This window comes from Neomonachus schauinslandi, chromosome 10 (assembly GCF_002201575.2).
Source record: "Neomonachus schauinslandi chromosome 10, ASM220157v2, whole genome shotgun sequence".
NCBI lineage: Eukaryota > Metazoa > Chordata > Mammalia > Carnivora > Phocidae > Neomonachus > Neomonachus schauinslandi.
In genome coordinates, this window is record NC_058412.1 from 25,727,669 (window position 1) to 25,753,593 (window position 25,925).

Genomic DNA, 25,925 nt, shown 5'->3' on the forward strand with positions numbered 1-25,925 from the left:
TTGCCAGAGAGAGAGAGAGAGAGCGAGCGAGCGCACAAGCAGGGGGAGCAGCAGGCAGAGGGAGAAGCAGGTTCCCCGCTGAGCTGGTAGCCTGATGCAGGACTGGATCCCAGAACTCTGGGATCATGACCTGAGCGGATGGCAGACCCTTAACCCACTGACCCAGCCAGGCGTCCCTAATGATCTCTTCTTTACCTATTCATGCATTCTCATCTGTAGCCATTTTCTCCCATGAGACTTAAGCTCCAAGAAAACTAATGACTTCGTTTCCCAAGTCCATTAAATGATCTCTAGAATGTTACCACCCAAGCTGACAACCCCCCACACCTCTTTGCCCGGAATTTTTTACCCATCCTTTAGGTACCAAATTAATTGTTACCTCCTATGCAAAAAATTTCAATATTCCCTTTTACTCATTGATGGCCATGCCAGGCCTTCCCATTGCTCTACTGCTGATGCATCTCTCCAAGTCTGTCTCATGTTTTACCCTCAAACCCTCTCCCTCCAGATTGAAAGCCAGTCATGTAGCTTGGATATTAAATTTAAGTATATTTATTTAAACATTTAAAAACGTAGATGGGTCTGTAAACTTGGTTAAGTTTATCAACAGACAGGGCCTTGTAGTGAAAAGAACATTGGACTAGTAGTCAGAGTACCATCCTTCTCGGCCTTTTGGCTAAGATCAAGTGCAGAGTACCATCCTAATTCTGTTCCTTCCTTACCTTTTCTGATCTCAGTTGTCTCCCTCATAATGTGGCTAGACTACAGCCCTAGTTCTGGGTGGCAATTTACAACTTACCTGCTTTTTTATTATCCAATCCAACCTCATTCCTTTCACAGGTGACTCTCGGAGCCGCTATAGAATTTACTCAAAATCCCATTACAATTAGTCAATGACTAAAAGCAAAGCAATCTTGGTATCCCAGACCAGAGGTGACCTCTAGGAACATTCCTAGTTCTAAAATTCTGTAACCCATCCAGTTAACAAAAACGTTGGAAACAAGTAAAGAAAAGCCACAAGGGAAGAGCCGTAAACAATAGCAGCCAAGAAGTCAGAAGCCTAGAGGTTCCAAGAATTAGAAGTGAACTTCCCGTCCTTGGGTCAACTTCCGGAATCAACAACAGGGAGATCCAATCGGAACCTTTCTCCCGGGAGCCAATGGGAGAGCACATTACAAAGAGCCAATCCAAGGGCCGCTGTCACTGTTATGGTCCTGTCAGGGCGCCGGCGTCGTGGTGCTTGGGCGGTCGCCACCTAAAGGACTTCGGTGGGGCAGTCTCGGGGGCAGCTCGTCTCCGGCCTCGCTCCCAGCCTGCTCCTCCCGGCTCGCGGGCCTCACCGTAAGGCGCGCGTGCGGGCCGGTGCCGCGGCCGCCTTGGGGCCTAGGCCCAGCCGCAGAGGGGCCGCGAGATGCAGCCGCCGGGCCCGCCCCCGGCGTATTCCCCTACGAACGGGGACTTCACCTTTGTCTCTTCGGCAGACGCGGAAGGTGAGGCTGAGCCCCGGGAGGGCCCGTCCCCCCGATGGACGCGGGGTCCGACGTGGCGGCCTCTTTCTCGTGCTGAGGCGGTTGCGGCCGGGTGGGGACCGGCGGGAAGCTGACTGGGGACCGGAGCCCTCTGCGCCTGCCCGGCCTTCCGAGAGGGCCTGAGTGGCCGGCGGAGGGCTGTGGGGGGCGTCCCAAATTACTCGTTTGGCTTCCGGCTCGCCCCGCACCTCAAGTGGGCCCACGAAACAGTAAGATTTTACTTCTGCAGTGACTTGCTGTTACTCAAAAAAGGGGTGGCTAGATTGGCCAGGGTAGGTGTCAGAGAATGAAAACAAGGTAAGGGAGCTGTGTTCCTCTTTTATTTATCGATAACTATGCTGGAATTAGATTCGGTACTGCGAATACACACTTTCCTCCGGGAGTTCGTGGGGTTTTTTGTTTTGTTTTGTTTTTATGGTCTCTGATTCTTAAGGACGTCCCAGTTTTCCTCCTGTTTTATAGTGTTTGACCTCAATATTCAGAGAAGTGGGCCCAAGTATGTTTGAAACTTCTTGTAATACAGATGGATTGTTCCCAAAGGCTTGTACTTATTTCCTCGTCCTGTTGTGAGGGAGCAGTTCTGCCGGAGAGAGTTTTCTTTTTCTCTATCACAGGAAAGTTTGTTTTCCTCCTTGTCTCTGTTCCTCACCAGACACTTTGTAACCCGAATCTTTCTCTGCTAGTCAGTTTCAAATTTTACTTTCATTAGACTATGTACACCGGATTTACTGCCCGAAAATAAAAAAAAAAAAATTATGCCGGGGGCTCCTGGGTGGCTCAGTCGTTAAATGTCTGCCTTCGGCTCAGGTCATGATCCCAGGGTGCTGGGATCGAGCCCCGCATGGGCTCCCTGCTCAGCGGGAAGCCTGCTTCTCCCTCTCCCACTCCCCCTGCCTGTGTTCCTGCTCCCGCTGTCTCTCTCTCTTTCAAATAAGTAAAATCTTTTTAAAATAATAAAAAAAAAGAATTCTGCTGAGCATCATTTTTCTTGTATTTGTGAAGGATCTGAATTAAGAGCTAATCAGAATTATTGCCATGAAATTGTGATGATTCTTATATTTTTGCAAATTGAATAGTGTATCTGAAGTACAGTGTTAAGAGTCCTGGGTTTGCATCCTGGCTTTGCCAGTTACCATCTATGTGATATTGCCCAAATTACTTAGCCTCTCATCTTCAGTTTTCTCATATACAAAATGGGAATGAATACACAAGTGCTTAAATATCTTGCAAATGCAGAGTACTTAGTACTACTTCTGGCAGAGTTAAGAGCTTGGTACAGGTTAGCATGCTGCTGCTCTCAGTTTTCACTATTAACTGGCTCCACGCTTAGGTTTTATGGTTCTCTACCATGAAAATTTGACTGTGCAACTCTAAGTCTTTTCTCTGATTCCTAAGCATGTCATGTAAATTCTTTCCTCTCCCTTTTGCTGTTTTACTCTAACCATGAGTGTTTTCAGTGTATATTTTCCTTCTAGATTCTGTCCAGGTCTCACTTAATGATACCTATCTGTACTATTTGTACATACATATCCTTTGTTCTAAAATGTGCCTTGGTATCTTGTCTCCACACCTATGTGTATCCTGGTCCTCATGCTTAGAATGCCTTTCTCCTCCTCACCTGGAGTTGAGACTTAAGACTGAACTGGAATGCTCCTTCCTTGGGTGAAACCTTGCTTAACTGTCCCTTAGGAACAGAGAATTTCCTGATCTTTTCTATACCCCAGCACTTACACAGAACCCAGTATATAAACATCACAAAATAATTGTAGAAGGAATAAATGATTTCTGCTTTTATTTCTTATGACATTGATATTTGGGACTATAAAACAGCACATGGGTATAACTAAAAAATCAACTGGATGTAGAGCCAGCAGACTTCAGTTAAAGTCCTGAGTCTTATAGTAGCTATGTGATATCAGGCAGGTTACACAGCTTCTATAATCTTCTGTTTTGTCACCTATAAAATGGAAAGCAGGGGCGCCTGACTGCCTTAGTTCATAGAGCATGCAACTCTTGATCTTGGGGTTGTGAGTTTGAGTTCCATGTTGGGTATAGAGATTACTTATTTAAAAAAGAATGTTAAAAGTGGGGTGCCTGGGTGGCTCAGCTGGTTGTGTCTGACTTTTGATTTTGGCCCGGATCGTGATCTCAGGGTCTTGGGATTGTTGGGCTGTGTGCTTGCGCATGCTGTCATGCTTGCTGTCTCTCTAAAATAAATAAATAAATCTTAAAAAATTTTAAAAATGAAAAAAATTTTTTTTAGAGATTTTCTTTATTTGACAGAGCACAAGCAAGGGAAGCGGCAGAAGGAGAGGGAAAAGCAGGCCCCCTGCTCAGCAGGGAGCCCGATGTGGGGCTTAATCCCACTACCCTAAGATCATGACCTGAGGCGAAGGCAGACGCTCAAGGAGCTGAGCCACCCAGGTGCCCCAAAAATGAAAAAAAAAATTTTAAATGAAAAGTGCACATAATATTATGAGGTATTTAAGATAATGTGTATAGGGGCACCTGGGTGGCTGGCTCAGTCTGTTAAGCATATGCCTTTGGCTCAGGTCATGTGGAAGGAACCCCACATTGGGCTCCCCTGCTCAGTGGGAAGCCTGCTTCTCCCTCTCACACTCCCCCTGTTTGTGTTCCCTCTCTGGCTGTCTCTCTGTCAAATGAATAAATAAAATCTTAAAAAAAAATGATAATTTATATAAAATCAAGTTCCATAAGTACAAGTTAAAAGAACATGAGCTATGTGTGACTAAGCCAATAAATGAATAAATAAATGAATAGTGAAATGCAGGCTGAATATTCAAGTCGATAGTGTAAAACTATATCCGAAAGCAGTAATGAAATGCATGTATGTAAATGCAAGAATATAATGACATATATATGTAAAGTGTAGTATAGAAGTCTTCAAGGATCCTTTGACTTTATTTTGTATCAGATAAGTAAGTAATTCTTTGCCTGGTTTATGTCCTGGGCACTTAGTAATAGAGAATCTGCCTTAATCATAATTTGCATTTTAACAAGATCCTGCTGTGATTCATATGCATATTAAAGCTTGAGAAGCACTGATTTAGAATGTTATATAAAGGATTAGAAGAGGAGGAAATTTTTTCTAGCTGTAAGATCAAGGACGGTTTAGTGGAGATATTTTGCCAAACTTTGAAGGATAGATAATGTTTTATATACAGGATGGACTAAGTACCTCCATGTACAAGGGTCTGCATATGAAGAAGCCGCTGACCCCAAGAAATGGTCTAATAAGAGAGATACATTTCATTGTACATAATAAATGGTATAAAAAGTATGGTTCAAAGGAGGAAGTGATTAACTGCAGGAAGGATGAAGGAAGTCTTTAGGGACAGACGAGATATATTTTGAAGGATAAGTAGGAGTTTTCCAGTTGAAAAGGGGGAAGAACATTCACTTAAGAACTGTGCAAGTACAATACTGGTGGAGGCTGTCCCTTGGTTGTACAATCACCACCACTGTCTAACCCTAGAACATTTCATCACTCCAAAAAAAGCAACCCTATACCTATTTTTAGTCATTCTTCATTGCCTCCCAGCCACTGGCAAGCACTAATTTTCTTTCTGTCTCTATAGGTTTGCCTGTTCTGGACATTTCATATACGTGGGGTAATATGTGACTTTTTGTGTCCGGTGTCTTTTTCTCAGCATAATGTTTTCAAGTTTCATCCGTGAAGCAGCTTGAATTATTAACTATTCCTTTTTCTGTTTGGATATACATTACTATCAATTAGATTTTAAACTCCTTAAAGTATCTCACTTCTTTATATCACTCTCAGGGCATCAAAGAAATAACTCAATATTAACTGATAGATTAATTGATCAATATTGAAAAAAGGAAGGTACTAAAGTAAAAATGACTTAATGTTTGTGATATAGTTCCTCTTTCCTAGGGCCAGAAACTTGTCTGTAGTCTCTCTCTCACTTTCTAATATTTAGTTGGTCATCAAATTATTTCATACCACCTCCAGAATATATATATATAATTATAATTATAATTATAATTATAATTATATATATATATATAATATATATATATATATATATAAAATGAATCTATTCTTCCTTCTCTACTGACACTGCCTTGAGTCTATACCATTTCTCATCTATACTGTAGCCACCTGACCATACTCCCTGTTCAGATCTCTCCCCTCTTAAATCAGTCTTCCATCGTGCAGCTAAGATTGTTTCCAAAATACAAATCTAGTTTTGTATATTTGCTTTATTAAAAGCCTTTAATGTCACTTATTGATTTAAGCTATATGGAGCTATTTGCCCTTCCATTCATTCATTAATTCAACCAGTACACATTTGTTGGTTTTGCCTACTATGGGCCAGGCACTGTTATAAGTATTGGGGAGATATGTTCAAAACAAAACTACAACAAAAACACTTAGTTCTTTCCATCATAGAACTTATAGACATTAACCAAATAATCACACAAATATGTTACTATAAATAGTGATAAATGCTCTGAAGGAAAAGTCCAGGGGACTATGAAAGGAATCTAATCTAGTCTGGGAGATCAAGGAAAATTTCCTTAAACAAGTACATATGAGAACTGAAGAATGGATGGCATTTAATTATCTGAAGTTGGAGAAAACAGCCTGGTATTCATAACAGGTAAAAGGGATCCTAGTTTCATTTGAAGAACTTGAGAGGCCTAGTGTGGCTAGAGCACAGATGGGAGGATGGTGCAGAAAATTGTTCTGGAGAAGTAGGTGGGGTGCATAGAGATTGTTGGACCTGAGCTGAAAAAGCCGTGGAAGGCCACTGAAGGATTTTAAACAGGAGAGTGAAGGAATTGCGTTTGAGAAAGATTCTTCTAGCTACAATTCAGAGAATGGATTGGAAGGAGACAAGAATGATTAGGGAGAAAGCAGACTTATAGTCATGCAGGCACGAGATACAGTTTGCTCTAGCTTGTGCTGGGGGTAGAAATGGAGAAAAGTGGACAGGTTAAAAAATACTTAGAGGTGTAAGTGACAGAATTTAGTGGTGGATTGGATGGAGCAGGGAGCATGTGAATGAAGGAAGTTGTCAAGGATAATCAAGCTTCCAGTTTATAATGCTGAATGAATAATGGTACCATTCACTGAAAGAAGAAACTGGAGGAAGACCTTAGTTATCAAGAATTCAGTTTTGGAATATTGAATTTTAGGTTTTTGTTTTTTGTTTTCTTAAAGATTTTATTTATTTATTTGACAGAGAGAGCAGGAGAGCACAAGCAGTGGGAGTGGCAGAGGGAAAGGGAGAAGCAGGTCCCCCTGCTGAGCAGGGAGCCTGATGCAGGGCTCAATCCCAGGACCCTGGGATCATGACCCAAGCCGAAGGCAGTCGCTTAACTGACTGAGCCACCCAGGTGCCCGAATTTTAGGTGCCTTTGACATAGTTAAAAGGAAATGTTAAGCTGACAATTGATTATATAAGTCTATAGAAGTGGACTGGGCTCAACATACTGCTTTTTGAGCTCAGCCTCCTTCAGTCTTCTTCCCTGTTCTGGTATGAAGTTTGGGTCCCCTCCAAAATTCATTATGTTGAAATCCTAATGCCCAGTGTGATGGTGTTAGGAGGTGGGGAGCTTTGGGGAGGTACTTAGGTTATAAGGGTGGAGCCCTCGTAAACGGGAATAATATTCTTGTAAAAAAGACTCTTCAGAGTTTCCTATCCGCTACTCCTGTGTTAGGGTACAAGGAAAAATCTGTAAGCCAGAAGAGGGCTCTTCCTGACCCTGCTGGCACCCTGATCTTAGACTTCTAGCCTCTAGAACTGTGAGAAATGAATTTCTATTGTTATAAGGCACCCTGTCCATGGTCTTTTGTTATAGCAGCCTGAACAGACTAAGACACTTCTATATAGAAATGATAGTATCGGGCGCCTGGGTGGCTCAGTTGGTTAAGCGACTGCCTTCGGCTCAGGTCATGATCCTGGAGTCCCGGGATCGAGTCCCGCATCGGGCTCCCTGTTCAGCAGGGAGTCTGCTTCTCCCTCTGACCCTCCCCCCTCTCATGCTCTATCTCATTCTCTCTCTCAAATAAATAAATAAAATCTTTAAAAAAAAGAAAGAAATGATAGTATCTACAACTCATAGTACATTATTGTAATCAGTAAGTTGTAGACATAATAATCCAATAATTATTATCAGTGCTCTTTTGAATAAGTGATAATTTTCTGTTAAGGTGGCCAAACATTTAGCCTACTCTTGGTATGAATTTCTCCCTCCCCAGAAAGGATATTATCTCTAATACAGGTTAGTAGTGTAGACAAAGGAATTGTTAGGTTGTTGTTTTTTTATAAAAATTTCCTACTTGATTTTTAAAAAAATTATATCCATGTAGGGGCACCTGTGTGGCTCAGTCAGTTAAGTATCCAACTCTTGATCTCAGCTCAGGTCTTGATCTCAGGGTTGTGAGTTCAAGCCCTGTGCTGGACTCTGCACTGGGCATAGAGCCTACTTTAAAAAAATATGTATGTCCATGTAGATATTATCACAAATACCTTCTATACAGTAGGCTAATGAAGTATGATATGTGGTGTATAATGGGTGCAAGAGTAGCTTTTCTTCCCTGTTTGAAAGTTGAAAATGACTTTTTAGGCAGCCTCTTGGGGAGAGGAAAGGTAGTTAAGCAAGGTTTACCATTTTAAAAAATTAAACTATTTTCATAAATTTTAAATCCATAAGGCATTATGTAAATCTATAAAAGTGATAAAATTGCACAGAATTGTATACACATACACACACAAATAAGTGCATGTAAAACTGGTAAAATCTCAATAAGGTCTGCAGACTCTATCACTGTTAGTGTCCTGGTTTTGGTGGTTATATAACATGGTACCATTGGAGGAAGCTGGGTGAAGGGTACATGTAACCTTTCTGTACTATTTTTGCAACTTCCTGTGAATCTATAATTATTTCAAAATAAAAAGTTCAGCTAAAAGATTCATAAGACAAACAAGAAATTTCTGTTAAATAACATTTATGCCAAGATGAGAGTTAATTTTTCCAAAGATAGGCTCAAGACATTTAATTGACTTTTTTTAAGTGTATTTTTTTTCGAGTCTTTTCTACATCCAGCGTGGGGCTAGAACTTATGATCCTGAGATCAGCAGTCACATGTTCTCCAACTGAGCCAGCTGGGCACCCTGATTTAATTGATTTTAATTGATATATACAATATAAAAATTTACTGACAATATTGAATAGTAAAGGTACTAAAACAATAAATCAAAATAGTACGAATAAAAATATAACCTAAGATACAATTTTATATGAGGCTTTAAAATTTTTTCTTATGGGATGAATAATAAAAATTATTATTCATGGGTGGCTCAGTCGGTTAAGTGTCTGCCTTCGGCTTGGGTCATGATCCCAGGGTTTTGGGTCTGCTTCTCCTTCTCCCTCTGCCCCTCCCTCTTCCCCTCCCCCTGCTCATGTTCTCACTCTCTCTCTCTCAAATAAATAAAATCTTTAAAAAAAATTTTTTCTTACAGAATAACATCAAACTCCAATGTAAGCCTAGCAATTATAAGATCATTATTTACTTCCATTGGCTTCTTGATCTCTTTACATTGTCCTATGCAAACATTAAAATGTTTTTATCTCTAAAATGGAACAATAGAATTTATCCTTTCAGTGTGAGACACGTGCTTGTTTTGTTTTGCTGCACAAATACTCAATTCTGTTTTAGATTAAGCACACATGGATTTCATTTTCACATGAAGTGAGAATTTTTATCCTTGCCCTTGTTGCTCACTAAATAAGAAAAAGCTTCTTCACATATATAAGAAGTTAACAAGTATCAACAAAATGTTTATTGCAGGACACTTCTTTCTCAGAAAACTAGAACTAGGAGCAGATCAGTAAATCTTATCCTGAGTATAGTATCCTATAGCACTGACCGAGTTCTTCCTCATCTTTCCAAGTGAGGTTCTCAGGCTGAGAGGATTCACAGAAAAGATCCCTCATCTAGTAATACATTTGAGTTTAAAGGAAGAGAAAATTACTATTAAATCTTATCCTGCAGTTTTTCCAGGTGGCCTTCAGTAAAACTTGAAACTTACTGATATTCTTCCTTACTCTGAGGCAAACAAGTGGAAACATTTTTAAGATTTCCTTTTGCAGTAGATCTTTTCAAAGATTATTTTCTTTTAAATCCACTTATAGGGACGCCTGGGTAGTTCAGTTGGTTAAGTGTCGCCTTCAGCTCAGGTCCTGATCCAGCATCCTGGGATCAAGCTCTGCATCGGGTCCCTGCTCAGCAGCAAGTCCTGCTTCTCCCTCTTCCTCTGCCTGCCACTCCCCCTGCTTGTGCTCTCTCCCTCTCTCTCTCTGTAAAATAAATAAAATAAAAATCTAAAAAAAAAATCCACTTATATTGTGGCACCTGGGTGGCTCAGTTGGTTAGGTGTCTGCCTTCAGCTCAGGTCATGATCTCAGGGTCTTGGGATCGAGCCTCACATTGGGCTCTCTGCTCAACAGCAAGTCGGCTTCTCCCTCTGCCTCTGTGATACCTCTCGCTTTCGTTCTCTCAAATAAATAAAATCTTTTAAAAAAACCAAATATATATTAAAAAAATAAGTCCACTTATATTTATTATCTTTACATTGTTTTTACTTAGCCAATGACAAGAATATAAATAGGGGCGCCTAGGTGGCTAAGTCGTTAAGCATCTGCCTTTGGCTCAGGTCATGATCCCGGGGCCCTGGGATCGAGCCCCAATTCGGGCTCTCTGCTTAGCAGGAAGCCTGCTTCTCCCTCTCCCACTCCCCCTGCTTGTGTTGCATCTCTCGCTATGTAGCTGTCAAATAAATAAATAAAATCTTAAAAAAATATAAATAGTATAGCAAGAAAGAATTAATTTAAAATTAATGTTTTATAATACCTATCCTAGAGTTGACAACCAAGCTAGCTGGGTTCGTAACTCTGGTTTAACATAGACACCTGTGCCCCTGGAGTAGTTTGGAATCTTGTTTTCTGACATTCTTGTGAACATGTTAAGCTAACTACCAGTTTTTTGACTTCTCTGTTGCTTTTTCATACCCACACCTAATTATATCTTGGGGACACTAAGGGATGTGTCAGACTGCTGCTATTGGCGTTCCTGCATATGTCCATGATATTTTCCTACTTTATAGTAAATGGAATGAAAAAAACTACAAAATCAAACTAAAGGTGCCTTTTTGAGGTTCTGGCATCCATGCTATGACAAACTGCGAAACATATAATTCTTTTTTTTTTTTTTTAAAGATTTTATTTATTATTTGAGAGAGAGAGAATGAGAGAGAGCACATGAGAGTGGGGAGGGTCAGAGGGAGAAGCAGACTCCCCGCCGAGCAGGGAGCCCGATGCAGGACTCGATCCAGGGACTCCAGGATCATGACCTGAGCCGAAGGCAGTCGCTTAACCGACTGAGCCACCGAGGCGCCCCTGAAACATAATTCTTTATCACAGCATTCTTGGCACTATAATTTATATATCCTTTTTTGGTTTAGATTAAGGACTGTTAAGTGCAGTCCTTTCTAGAGACCAGGAAACAGTTAAGGTCCTTTCCTGCCTCATAATTCTAAAGCCTTTACTGTTATTGCCATGCTAATGACTTCCTGATCTAAATCTTCCTCTTGTCAGATCAAGAAAAGCACTCTTTGTACCTATTGGAAATGGAATTTTAGTTACATTTCACCTCTTTTATTTATTTTTCAACTTAGATTAAAACAAGCAGAAAGTCGTTTCAGAGAATAGTCCCAAGATTCTATGATAGCATTTACAGGGACTATTTTTAAAGGACAGTGAATTCAAAAGTACTTGCATTTTATTTCTAGGTGAGTCAACTCCCTTATAAAAACTTTTTAGAACCATATACTGTTAAACCTGGAAAGAATTTTGAATAGGAAACTGAAGACAGAAGACATTAATGAATTGCAGTATTAGTAGCTAAACTAGGACTTATCCTCAGAATGCAAACTTTTTTTTTAAAGACTTTATTTATTTATTTGACAGACACAGCAAGAGAAGGAACATAAACGGGGAGTGGGAGAGGGAGAAGCAGGCTTCCCGCAGAGCAGGGAGCCTGATGTGGGGCTCCGTCCCAGGACTCTGGGATCACGACCCGAGCTGAGGGCAGACGCTTAACCAACTGAGCCACCCAAGCGTCCCAGAATGCAAACTTTATTACAATTAATTGCAAGAGTTGTCACAACCAGAATACGATGTGACTCATAATTGAGCCACTCATTAATTGAAGTTTAAGCCAAAATTTTAATAGCAATTCTCAAAAACTAACCTAGAATTTAGAGTAATGTGCAAATTAAGTTCTTCTTTATATTGTGTATGATCTCCAGGGAAGGAGAGTCTGTGTTAAAGAGTGTTCTGGTTTGTCCTTGCCAAGATTATTTTCTAAATTACCACTCCAGTCATTTGGCTTCTAGTTAACAGCAGTGATGGTTGTTTAATAGTGCATATTGTCTGGTCCTACAGATTTTTTTTTTCTTAATTCCTGTATGACCTCAGTTCTTTACTATTCCCATTTTTTTTCAACCAGAAAATGTGGCATTTGTACTATTTTTTTATTATTATGTTATGTTAATCACCCCTATTACATCATCAGTTTTTGATGTAGTGTTCCATGATTCATTGTTTGCGTGTAACACCCAGTGCTCTGTGCAGAACGTGCCCTCTTTAATACCTATCTGTAACCTTTGAGGCACTGTTGAGACTGTGAATGGAATTTATTTTGTGATGTGGATAACTGAATCTCTTTACTTCTTTTTAGAGCTGCCCTAAAAACAAAACAAAACAAAAACCGCAGAACACCTTTATTTTTGTCCAAACTAAAGGTGAATGATGTAATTATATAAAGAGCTGAAATAGCAGGGAACTCTTACTAGTCAAATTTATCCAGAACCAAGCATTAGTATACAAAGCACTTAGCATAGATATTTGGTGATTTAAATGAAAGAATGTGTAAATAAATACATGAAAATGTAGGGAAAAATCATCTGCAGTTTTTCTTTAGCAAATTCTATCTAATGGCTTATATATATACACGTATAATGCCTTTAGAAAGAATTTGTACAGTCACTTTGTTCTGAAGCACATAGTGTACGTAATAATGAAGGGAATCCAAAGTGATATCATGTAATATATTTTATATATATCTTCCATATAAAGTTGCTTTTGTAAGTCTAGATTGTTTTACCAGTTTAGCTAATTATCTGAAATCTTTTCAATGTCTTCACTTCCCTCATCTTTCATTTTCTTATTGTAAAATAAAAGATGTCTTTTAGATGTTTATCAGCTATAAAATATGAGGATTGTATGCAATAGCAGATATTCACAGTTAGAGATCTTCAAATGATAATTATTTTACTTGAATATTATGCTCATGTTGGTTAAGATCCACACATTTTTATCTTGATTTATAGTTTTGTCCTCTCTTCTCCTAAGATCTCAGTGGTTCAATAGCATCCCCAGATGTCAAATTAAACCTTGGTGGAGATTTTATTAAAGAATCTACAGCTACTACATTTCTGAGACAAAGAGGATATGGCTGGCTTTTGGAAGTTGAAGATGATGATCCTGAAGATAACAAGCCACTCTTGTATGTAAAAATAGTAATATATATTTTTAGTTTTTTAGAACTAGTCTATGAGATGATTATATTCTTTCATGTTATTTAAAGACAAGTATGGCAGATCTTAACCTTTTTGGTTAAACTTCTAGGTATTTTTCAATTTTATTAGTAATTAGAAAAATTAAAATAATGAGAGAATATTTTTAGCCTTTTGAATGGCAAAAATTGAAAGAATCATAATTCTGTTTACCTCTCTCACTTGCACTTGCTCAAACACACACACATGCACACGCACACACGTTCCAGACTGTTAGGGCTTACTTGGGCCTATAACTATCTCAAGTAAACATTCAATCTAAGTGAAAAAGCAGAGTGCTTGTTGTAGAAATTAAGTTTAAGGCAAATTAAAACTTCGAAAAAGATTAGCACTCCAAAATCTCTCCCATATAGAAATTCTAGAGCTACTGCTGGCGGGACTATAGGGAGTCTTTCATTTTCTTCATAGTACTTGAAATTTTTTGAGTGATTATCATTTGGGAAAAAAAAGTAAAGAATTTAACAACTTGGGAAAGAACCTATAGCTCTGTAAAATCAAGACATTATCAGGTTAATCTCTGTGGTAATTATTGGTAGATGAAGGGCTAAAATGTTTCTTAATATACCATATTTCATCAAATTTAAAACTGAATTATAAGATGCAGTTATTTTATGTTTACCAATAAGGAGGAAACAGTATGTAAGGCAGCATAAAGCTAAGACATCAAAGGGCTGTCTCCTTCGTGTAAGGATAAATGAGAAATAACCCACCATACAAAAAGAGACAGCAAGGATGTTTGCTTATCTCAATTTGCCAGTGGGTGGGGTGTTGGAAGAAAAATTGGAGAATGGAAACCCCATACCAGTTTTCCTATAGGATTGCAGTCTGAATTATCAGTATGGTCAAGAAGGGCTCAAGCAGAGGACTTTATTTAAAGTTGTCCCAAAGTAGTAGTGCCTCCAGGAGACTGGAAAATGGAAAGGCAGATATTGGAAGCAGTTGGCTTCACTTCAGGCTGACAAGATAAGACACCAACAGTTGTGACAAGCATCCTGATTTTAGAGAGGTTAAAATGTTGAAAATACCATGGAATCAGTGAAATACTGTACTTCAAATGCAATGCTTTGTTGACCAATGGAGATGGCACGGTCATATTTAAACTTTTCTTAAATTTTATTGCAGCTGTTTCAGTATTCAGAAATGTATGCTTTTTAAGAATTTTTATTTTATATTATAGGGAGGAATTGGATATCGATCTAAAGGATATTTACTACAAAATCCGGTGTGTTTTGATGCCAATGCCATCACTTGGTTTTAATAGACAAGTGGTGAGGGACAATCCTGACTTTTGGGGTCCTCTGGCTATTGTTCTTTTCTTTTCCATGATATCATTATATGGACAGTTTAGGGTAAGTATATGTTACTTTATACAAATTTGAAATATTTTAAGAGTTTTAAAATTAAAAATAGCCAAACATTAACTGTAATGCTACATATGTTTAAGAAATGCTTTACTTTTACCCATTACTTCTAACTTGTTCATCTCTAGAACTTTTTTTTTTTGAAGATTTTATTTATTTATTTGACAGAGAGAGACATACAGAGAGAGGGAACACAAGCAGGGGGGGTGGGAGAGGGAGAAGCAGGCTTCCCGTGGAGCAGGGAGCCCGATGAGGGGCTTGATCCCAGGATCCTGGGATCATGACCTGAGCCAAAGGCAGTCACTTAATGACTGAGCCACCCAGGTGCCCCTGGAACTCTTTTTAATTAAATAAGTGGGGAGTACTTTAATGCTTTCCAAACTTTTACATCATCATTCACATAGAAAGTATTTATAACAGTATTGCAACTGGAGTAAACAGAGGAAACAGGGACTACTCTCAGCTGAGTGGAAGTGACCAGTGACTAGAAGTGACCAAAAGGGCTGCCCTTGCCCTTTATGATTTCCCCAAAGGGATGAAGAGTTTGAAACACAATACTCATAACATGTTCTTACCTTTTATTCATTTTTAAAATAAATATTTTAGGGGCTCCTCGCTGGCTCGGTCAGTGGAGCACGTGACTCTTGGTCACGGCATTGTGAGTTCGAGCCCCACGTTGGGCCTAGAGCTTACTTTAAAAAATAATAGTAAATAAATATTTTAATAAATAATGACAAGGATTCCATCAGAATTTGTTTTTATGTAATACTTTGTTCTTCTCTCAGGGGCTTTATTATCAAAACACAACATACATTACTCCTTAATCCCTAGTTTAGGGAAGTAAAAAATAACTATCACTGAATGATTTGGAAATGAATTCATTTCTTGTTGCTTCTGTAACAAATTTCCACAAGTTTTGTGACTTAAAACAGTGAAAATTTATTCTTTTACAGTTATGAAAGTCAGAAACTCAAAATGAGCTTGAAGGAGCTAAGATCAAAATGTCAGCAGGGCTGGTTCCTCTGTAGGCTCCAGCACAGATTTTATTGATCACCTCTACCCACTTCTAGAGGCTGTCAGCATTCCTTGGTTTCTGGCGGCATTACTACAACCTCTGTTACCATGGTCATGTTACCTTCTTCTCTACTGTAGTCAGAACTCCCTCTGCTTCCTTTTTTTAAGGACAGTTGTGATTACATTTAGTGCTCATTTGGATAATCCAGAATAAACTCCCAATAGCAAGATCCTTAAGGTAATATAACAGTAGTCTTATTAATATTTACCTTAGATCAGTAGTTTATATCAGGTATTCTCTTGTAAATATGAGATGACTTGAAGTAAAATGGGGATTCTGGTCTACTACTCACCACTAATCCTTCATCTAGAGCATCTCTCATTTTATCTATTTTGCATAATCTTTGATTTGAACAAAGGGTTGTAAGGCTAAAAACAGATTACTACCTCCATAGAACGTCGCTCAGTTTGGTTTTACTTGATGTTTTCTATGACTAGATTGTGGTCATGAATTTTTGGCAATGATACTATTTTGTGTCCACCTCAGTATACCATCAAGGAGTATGTGATATTGATATATCTTTTACTGGTGCTGAGGTGGTATCTTCCCAATTCCTCCACTATAAAGTTGCTATTTTTCCCTTTTTAATTAATAAATAAATACTGTGTGGAGATACTTTATGCAGACATTGTGTTTGTCATCAAACTTTAGCTCACTATTGGTGGATCTCGAGTTCAATAGTTATTACTATAATGTTTACTGAATGGTGGTTTTCTGTTTTCCTTATTCCTTCCACATGTATTGATTGGTATTCTCTATGGAACAGCTATCCATTCTTTGCCATTGCTTAATTATTTTTTTATTTATTTATGTCAGTATGGAATCATGAATATTTATTTTACTTTCTGGATTATAACCCAGTGCTGTCATCATTTATTTTCTTGCTGAGATTGTTCCAGCTTTAGCCACTGGGAACTCCGTCAGGTTAGCTTCTGTGTCCTTTCGACATCTTCCCATTAGTTTTTTGAGCATTTCCTTTCCTTCTAACTCCACAGTGTTCTGGGCTCATCTTTTATCTTCCCTGCCCCAACCCTGGAATCAATTATTTATCAAAAGAATCCTAGTTCCTTTTATCAGCGAATGATATTTAGAAACTAGGATCTGGGCAATAAGTATGCTTATTTTGCTATTGGGGCTTTATTATTTCTAGACCCTCCAAGCAGACAAAACTTGGAAACAGAGGCATATATCATTATCACACTAAGTCTTAGGAGTTAAAATTGTCTGAAACATCTCCCATATCCTATCACTTAGATACATATGTAATTAATGTAAATTTTAAAGACCTCGGAAGAAGACCTATACCTTCTTTCAGGGATGAATTTTCCTTTCATGATGTTGTAAACCAGAGGTTTGGAAGTAAATACTTTGTTCTTTTTTTACAGTAATATTTGATCATAGATCTTGAAATACTGAGATTTCCTTAGGCAATTGATCATTGCTAAATTTTCATTTTGGATGTAAAATTGTATTAACACATTGCATTCTTACTAGGTTTTGGAAAGATACTGGGAACTCAAACTATAACCTGCAATTGGATATACCAAACTATCTTATATTAGCAGAGAATTGACTTCAGGGAAATTATCAGCTTATTTGGTACAAAGATATTAACTGCATGAATTTTTTTTTTCCCGTAAGGTGGTCTCATGGATTATAACCATTTGGATATTTGGTTCCCTAACAATTTTCTTACTGGCCAGAGTTCTTGGTGGAGAAGTAAGTAGTTAATTGTGAAAATAGCCTTTGTTTCTTATCATAAACTTTATTTTTGGTATTGTAGATATTATCAATAGCTATATTCATCATAACTGTTTCTTGTCCCAGAATTGGTTTTAAGTTATACTACTTCCCCTAAGTGATAACATACTAGTATTGTGCATACTCAATAAACATTACAAGGAAGGAAGAAGAAAGAAAAGATCCCATACCACTCATAAGTAATTTAAAGCTTTTTAGGGAAGCATATAATTTATTTTCTAGTATAGCGGTTCTCAAACTTTTGATCTCAGGTCCCCAAGGAGATTTCTTTTTTTTTTTTTTTTTTTTTTTTTTTTTTAAGATTTTATTTATTTATTTGACAGAGAGAGAGAGAGCGAGAGCAGGAACACAAGCAGGAGGAGTGGGAGAGGGAGAAGCAGGCTTCCCGCCAAGCAGGGAGCCTGACGCGGGGCTCGATCCCAGGACCCCGGGATCATGACCTGAGCCGAAGGCAGACGCTTAACAACTGAGCCACCCAGGCGCCCCCCCAAGGAGATTTCTTTGTGTGGGTTTTATTTATCAATACTTAATCATATTTGAAATTAAAATAAAAATTTTAAATATATATTTATTCATTTAAAGATAAAACCAAATATATTTTAACATAAGTAATACTTTTTTTTTTAAGATTATTTATTTGAGAGAGAGAGTGTGATGGGGAGGGGCAGAGGGAGAGGGAAATCTAGAATCTTAAGCAGGCTCTGCACTCAGTGCAGAGATCAAGCCAATACGAGCTTGATCTGACAACCTGAGCCAAAACCAAGAGTCGGACGCTTAACTGACTGTGCCACCAGGTGCCCTGTAAATAATACATTTTAAAGAAAACAACTTTTTCAAAACAAAGTGGTGAGAGTGGCATTGTTTTACATTTTTGCAAGTAGCTTTAATGTCTGGCTTAGTGGAAGCTGGTTTCTAATACCTGCTTTCTGCATTCAGTCTGTTATGATACATTGTTTTGGTTAAAGTATATGAAAAAAAGGAGGCATTAAGCCTATGTAATTGGAAAAGGAACAGTTTTTTTTTTTAAGATTTTATTTATTTATTTGAGAGAGAGCGCACGCACACAAGCAGGGGGAGGAGTAGAGAAAGAAGCAGACTCCCCGCTGAGCCCATCTGGTCTCAATTCCAGCACCCTGTGATCATGACCTGAGCCAAAAGTAGACGCTTAATTGACTGAGCCACCCAGGTGCCCGGGAGGAAGAGTATTTTAATAGTTTTTTAAGACGATTGTGGATATTCTTCTCTGAAACTACACCTACATTCAACAAGTAATAGTTTCTTAAAGGTTTGTTGTAGTAAGGAATCTCAAACAATATTAATGAACTTTTCACACTCTGTTTCATTAAAATTTACTTTGGGTGGATCTTTTTACCCATGCATGGTCATTTGGAAAACACTAGTTCATTGAGTTTTGTGTAAATCTTTCAAATGTTGACACGTCTTACTGTACAGTATCAGAAAATCTCATTCATTAATATCACCACCCATCTTTAAGTAGATCAGACTAAAGTTTATTTATTTACTTTTTTTAAAGATTTTATTTTAAAATCTTAAAAAAAAGAACATGCTTACAGATACCCAACTCTGAATAACCATAGTTTGTCTTTCATTTGTTCTTTCAAGTAAAAATGGTGTTCCATGGTAAACACATCTAATTAAACTCTTCACTCAAACAGTTTTATAAGTGCTTTTCCTTGGGATAACCATTGAACCAGAATACAACAGAAATGCTTTCTGTAGGAATGCCTGAGTGGCTCAGTCAGTTGAACATCTGCCTTTGGCTCAGGTCATGATCCCGGGGTCCTGGAATCGAGTCCCGTGTCAGGCTCCTTGCTGAGGAGCTTCTCCCTCTGCCTACCGCTCCCCCTGCTTGTGCTCTCTCTCTGACAAATAAATAAAATCGTAAAAAAAAAAGAAATGTTTTCTATGTACTTCACATTTGTTGTACAGAATATTGAAAAGACATACTCAAAAGTTGAGATTTAATAAAGTTAATCATTTTAACTGTTTCATTAAGGACATTCTTAAGTAAAACTAGCTTTTTTTCTTCTTTTTCTGTGATTGTGTAGTAGTGAAGAGTACAGAAACTACTAGTATAGGGCGCCTGGGTGGCTCAGTTGGTTAAGCGACTGCCTTCGGCTCAGGTCATGATCCTGGAGTCCCTGGATCGAGTCCCGCATCGGGCTTCCTGCTCGGCAGGGAGTCTGCTTCGTCCTCTGACCCTATTCCCTCTCAGGTGTTCTCTCTCTCTCATTCTCTCTCTCTCAAATAAATAAATAAAATCTTAAAAAAAAAAAAAAAAGAAACTACTAGTATAGTTTGTGCTACCTTGAAAAGTAAAGTAGTACATTTTACCCACTGTTGATTTTCCCTGTTAGTACCAATATGAACCCAACGAGAAAAGGCAAATAATGTTTTATTATTTTTATAGAAAATAGTTTTGACCTTCCACTCTTCTGGAAGAGTCTCTGGGACGCTTGGTGGCCATGAACCACACCTTCAGAACTGCTGCCCCATTAAAAAAGACTTTGTGAATTACTGTAAATTGTGAATTACTCTAAACCTAGGAATTCTAGTGTTTTGTGTTTTTTTTTCCCTAGTGGTTTATTCTGTGAAGAGAGTAGAACAGAGGGTTGCCAGGCAGAGTTACCTTGTGGGTGCTGACTCTGTGAACATTGATTGCTAAATGTAGAGACTTTGAGCCCTTTTCTCATATTTGGTAGAAAGATCTGCCAAGTCTGTTACTTAGCTCTCGTTCATCTGCTTTCCAGCTTCCAAAATTATGTGTTGTTGTCCCATCTTCTGTTCTTCTGTTTAAGCCTCTTTTTTAAAAGAAAATTATGTCATTTATTAATATAATAAAACATAATTTTATTTTGTGATATAGAATATATAATTATACACCAGGAAAAATGCCAAGAATGATATGAAAATACCATCATTCACAAAGTGTCACAACTGAAAATTACTATAAAAGATGAGGAAATAGCTTTCATCAAACTATTTTCTCCAAAGCAATGCAGTTACCTTATACAGAGTAACACTTTGATTCTTATAAATGGCTTTTCTTTCATTATACTCATTCTCTTTATTTCATGTGTCTGATTTATTAGAGTTTAGGATCAGACTTTTGTTCCTGGTCCTTTTGATGGTGTTATTTTTTTTCCATTTTATTCATAATTTCATACATACTTTGGGGCTTACATTATCATGAATAGTCTAAGGTATATGAGCAATGAGAATGAACGCGATCTGCATTATCTATATTCTGAGAGTGCTCAGGGGTTTCATCCATAGCCCAGTGAGCCTTTAGTTATTACTTCTTGTGGTGAGTGCTGAGGTGTGCCTTCAGGTTTATACATTTTTAATGTATCAGTTAGGAACCAGTTCTTCTTTATACAGTGACCAACCTATATAGCCTCTATGAATTTTTCTGTTACTTTGTTTCTCCCAGGTGTATACAATGTTTTCAAATCCCATGATTATTTTATGGTTTTGTTTCCATTGTTTATGCCTCTTTAAAAAAAAAAAAGTTTTTGGGGGTGCCTGACTGGCGCAGTTTCTTGAGCGTCCAACTCTTGATTTCGCTCCCAATTGAGACCAAGCCCCACATCAGGCTCCCTGCTCAGCATGGACCCCCCCACCCCCGCAAACAAACAAATAAACAAACAAATAAATAAAGAGGGTTTTTCCCCCCTTCCCTTTTAGTATAGTTTCAGGAGGGAATGATATTAGATAATGTGTTCAGTCCATCATCCTAACCTAAAAACTGTTGAATAAATTTAGAATAACAGTTATCTATGAAACTTTTTCACTCGGCATATATCTGCATATAAAAATTTAAAATAATTCTAATGGAGACTTAAAATTACATTTGTTCACATATTGTTATATCTTTGACACAATCCTGTGTAATATTTATACGAAAATAGGTATCGCTAAATGTCTTGGTAATTTAGGACTGTTGAGATAAGAGTTAAGAGACTTAGATCTTAGGGGCGCCTGGGTGGCTCAGTCAGTTAGGCGTCTGACTTTGGCTCAGGTCTTGATCTCAGGGTCCTGGCAGGCTCCACACTCAGCAGGGAGTCTGCTTCTCCTTCTCCCCGTCCTTCTGTCCTTCCCCCCCCAACACCCTCCACCCGCCTCCCCCTAATCGCGCATGTGCACATGCTCTCTCCCTCTCTTTCTCAAATAAATAAAATCTTTAAAAAAAAGGAGAGAGATCTAGATCTTAATTTGAACTCTTTCTCCTACCAGTTTTGCTTTCCTGAACAAAGTCTCTCTAAAATTCAGTTTCTTCATAATGGAAGGCAGTAATACCTACTTCATAGGATTGTTGCTGCATTTGATCTGTCTTGATCTGTCACAGGGCTTGGCACACGGTAGTCACTAAATATTTTTTCCTTCAGTCTCTCCTGCCTGCCCTCCCTTCCCTTTTAGTCTGCATTTGTCACACATAGCTTCTTTAGACCTTGAATTTTTTGTTTGAATAAGATGGTTGTGGTCCCTTTAAATAATCCTTCTACAACTTTAAGGGAAGTAGTAAGAGAATATACTGTAGGTATAGTGAAGGTAACTGAATATATAGGTCTCAAAAAGGAGAGAGGGCTGGAAATGTAGATTTTGGGTATCCTCAGAAAGTTGATGATAATTGAAACTATGGTGGGTTGATGAGACTGTCCAGGAACAAAGCAGATAACATGATAATTTGAAATATAAAGCATAGGATACTTGATGATTTCTTCTTGTCATATTTATGTAAGTACAACCAAGAATATGTGATGTTCAGTAGTGATTAAAATAATTATCTTGATTTCTGTGATATTTATTTAAAACTTTAAAATTCACAGGTTGCATATGGCCAAGTTCTTGGAGTTATAGGATATTCACTACTTCCTCTCATTGTAATAGCCCCTATACTTTTGGTGGTTGGATCATTTGAAGTGGTATCTACACTTATAAAAGTAAGTAGTGTATATTATAAAAAGTAATTAATTGTTTTCCAGGAACAAAAGTATACTAGTTATCTGCCTAAGAAGATTGTAATCTGTAACAATCAAACATTTTTAAGGGTTCTGGAATAGTGATCTCACTCACTGATTTTACCAATTGTATATCTTTTATTTTCCCATTTTGATCGCCAAAAATTATAATGTATGTATAGGGGTGAGTAAAGAACAAAGAGCAAATAAGGCTACAGGATACTACACTCAGATAATTTTTTTAATGATGAATTTTTCTTCTCTGTGTTTATAATACAACTTCATGTGACTTAGATTTTGTGGAAGATATTTATTTAAAATTTTAGTGGACATTAATAACTTACTCCTATTTGAATAATAACTGCCTTATCAAATATGATAGACATGGTTGTAATAAATTGGCTTTTCTGTATTGTAGAGATCAGGATTTCTTTATGCTGTGTTAAATTTAATACATTAACATATAGACCCATATTAAATATTTAATGATAATATTAAGTATTAATAAGTAGTAAAATAACTTAAATTTTGGTATTTATTAGTTTTGAACAACTCTCAGAAATAAATGACTGCTTTAGCGTATGTATGTATATTATACAATGAATGTAATTTTTTTCTTTATGAAAAATTATAGAACTTCTTAAGACTACCACTTTCAGAACTGCCATTATGTAGCCTTCACATTAAAGTATTTGTTTTTAAGTAGAGCCACTTAATTTTTTATGACATACGGTTTTATTTAAAGTTGATTACTAATTCAAATATAAAAGAAATTATTCCTTTTAGAATTGAGTAACTACAGGCTAATACTGACATATAAGCACTGGGTATTAAAATGTGTGGATTTTGGAACCATTCAGTTCTAAATTCAAATTCTGGTTCTTCCACTTACCTACTGCCTCCCTTGGGGGATATCTTCTCTTACCCTCCTCTGCAAACTGGGAATCTTGACAACTAATTTTTAGGGTCTGTTATCTAGATGGTAAAGGATATATGCTTGATACAGAGTAGGCACTCAAGCGGTAGCTGTTGTCATTACAAATGTTATGAAAGAATATTTTGAGAACATCTTTGTGTGTTAGAACTGCATGAACATTTTAGAGACCAAGTAGAATATCATTCTTTTCTCTCCATTCTAATCTTAATTTTTTTTTTTTTGATTGGCATTATTAGCACTTAGCTTACAAGTCTTGCAGTGCAGAAGCTAGCCCCATTGCTGGCATTTAATTATCTAGCTTTAGTGAACATACCATTTTACTGAATCATTCGGGATCCTTCCTCTTTGTGTGTTGTTTTAACTTGGATTAAAGTCTGTTTGAATACTTCTGAGACTACTCCCCAAATTGATAAAACTGTGTGTCCTCTGGTCGCTTGATAATTGAGTTCAGCTAAAAGTTGGTCTTTAATATTCTTTATGCAACTTATGAACGTATTATTACAAAGTGGCAAAGTCTTTTATATCGTTAAAAATTTAGGATATGATTGTTTTAAACTTCACATTTTTCTTTGCCAAAATTTTTTCCTAGTTGTTTAATCTTCTTTTTATAGTGAACTATTGTATGTTTGTTTCAGTCCAAGATTTTTTGAGAAATATGTTGCAAAACTCTTGTCATTTAAATCTAGCATTAGAATACAGATTAATCTACCAGCACTATTTTTTAACATTAAATCTCTATAACTCTTACTAATCTTTAACCACTTATTTATAACAAAAATGTTTGACATACAAAGGCAATTTGATCATCATCTTACATATTTCCCTATACTTTCCTGAAAGTTTAAAATATTTTATAGTTTTTTTGTTTTAATTTAAAAAACACAATAGAAAATTGGACCATCTCAAATACATTTTCAGTCTGCCAATATTTATTTTTGACCTCTCTACCAGTGGTTCTCAAGGGCAGTTTTGCCTCCCAAGGACATTTGGCCATGTCTAGAGACATTTTTGGGTGTCACAAATGAGTTAGGAGTGGAATCTTATTAGTGGTATGTGGTGGGTAGAGGCCAGGGATACTGCCACAAATCCTACAATGCACAGGACAGCTTCCAAGAGCAATTATCCAGCCCCAAAATGTCAGTAGGGCGAGGCTGAGAAATCCTGCCCTGTACCATGTCTTTTTCTATCATAGTTTCCCTGATTTCTACCCTTGAAGTTCTTCCTTTCATTTTAGTCTATAAAATGCCTTAGTGACTACTTTAATAAGTACTATATAAATTTCTGGTGGAAATAATTTAAGATTAGGTATGTGTATAATCAGAAAACCATGGTACATTTTATTTAAACTCTTGACCAAAATGTTATTTTTTTCCTCCTTTTTATTTAACCCTATACTTTTACCTATTCCTGGGAAAATGCTGTTATACTTAATAAACATTGTGTAAAATTTTCACTTAGTCTGTTTTCCTACTTCTTAGAAGAAGAAACAGGAAAAGGTTAACTTTGTAACAATCAGTTCATTTTTCTTTCAGCAACCAAATTTCTTGAAGCAGTTGGCCAAAAGTTGCCTTATCTTAAATCACCAGGGACACTGTTAAAAAGACTGATATTAAGACCCTTCCCTTAGTGATTTTGATTCAGCAGAGCTAGAGTGAATCCCAAGATTTTTTTTTTTTTTTAAGATTTTTATTTTTAAGTGATCTCCACACCCAGTGTGGGGCTCGAACTCACAACCCCGAGATCAAGAGTCTCATGCTCCACCAAGTGAGCCAGCCAGGCACCCCTTAGGATGCTCTTTTTAATAGGCACCCCAAGTGATTCCTATGATGAAACAAGTTTGATAACAAAAGATTTCATTTGCATAAGACAAGGAACATAGCAAGGACAAACATTCTTAATAATTTTAAACATTCTCAGTAAGTTTTACTATTTATCACAGTTGGTTGTCAGGGTTGTTTTAAGAAAATACCGTAAATGTGACTTTACTCTCTGATACCCAAAATGTTAATTGAATTGCTAATATACTGCCTTTTGTCTTTTTTGTTTGTTTTTTAAAGCTGTTTGGTGTGTTTTGGGCTGCCTACAGTGCTGCTTCATTGTTAGTGGGTGAAGAATTCAAGACCAAAAAGCCTCTCCTGATTTATCCAATCTTTTTACTATACATTTATTTTTTGTCCTTATATACTGGGGTGTGATCTAAGTCATATATGAGTAGAAAAAGACAATGTTACATTTGTGTGTAGTCTGGGAATTCTTGCTGAGGTGATTGCAGAAAACCTGTTGCTGATAAAATTTTACATGTTCTACATGTAAAGGCAGGTTTGAGGTCTTTTTAAAACCATATTTTTGGTATTTAAGCATTTGCAGTTATCTGGATTTTTTTTTTTTTTTTGGTCAGAATTCCAAATTCTGTTTGATTCTTCATATTCCAGTGAATAAAGTATAAAAGCATTGTGTTTTTAAGATTGTGTCAATATTCACCTAAAAACTTGTGCCAAAAGCATTTGGAACGGTAATTATATTTCATTCAAAGGGTAAATATGGCAGCATCCTGATAATCTAAAAGTGCAATTTTTTTTCTTTAAAAGGT

The 25,925-nt window shown here is 37.3% G+C and overlaps 1 protein-coding gene across 1 annotated transcript; it reads left to right on the plus strand.

The window, feature by feature from the left end:
- Window positions 1–1,178: 1,178 nt before the first annotated feature.
- YIPF4 (Yip1 domain family member 4) lies at window positions 1,179–25,798 on the plus strand. The gene is made up of 6 exons (XM_021697423.1): window positions 1,179–1,490; window positions 12,996–13,149; window positions 14,397–14,568; window positions 17,297–17,374; window positions 22,267–22,380; window positions 25,393–25,798. The coding sequence occupies exons 1-6, from the start codon at window positions 1,412–1,414 to the stop codon at window positions 25,528–25,530; spliced, it is 735 nt and encodes a 244-aa protein (XP_021553098.1). The 5' UTR covers window positions 1,179–1,411; the 3' UTR covers window positions 25,531–25,798.
- The last annotated feature ends 127 nt before the right edge of the window (window positions 25,799–25,925 follow it).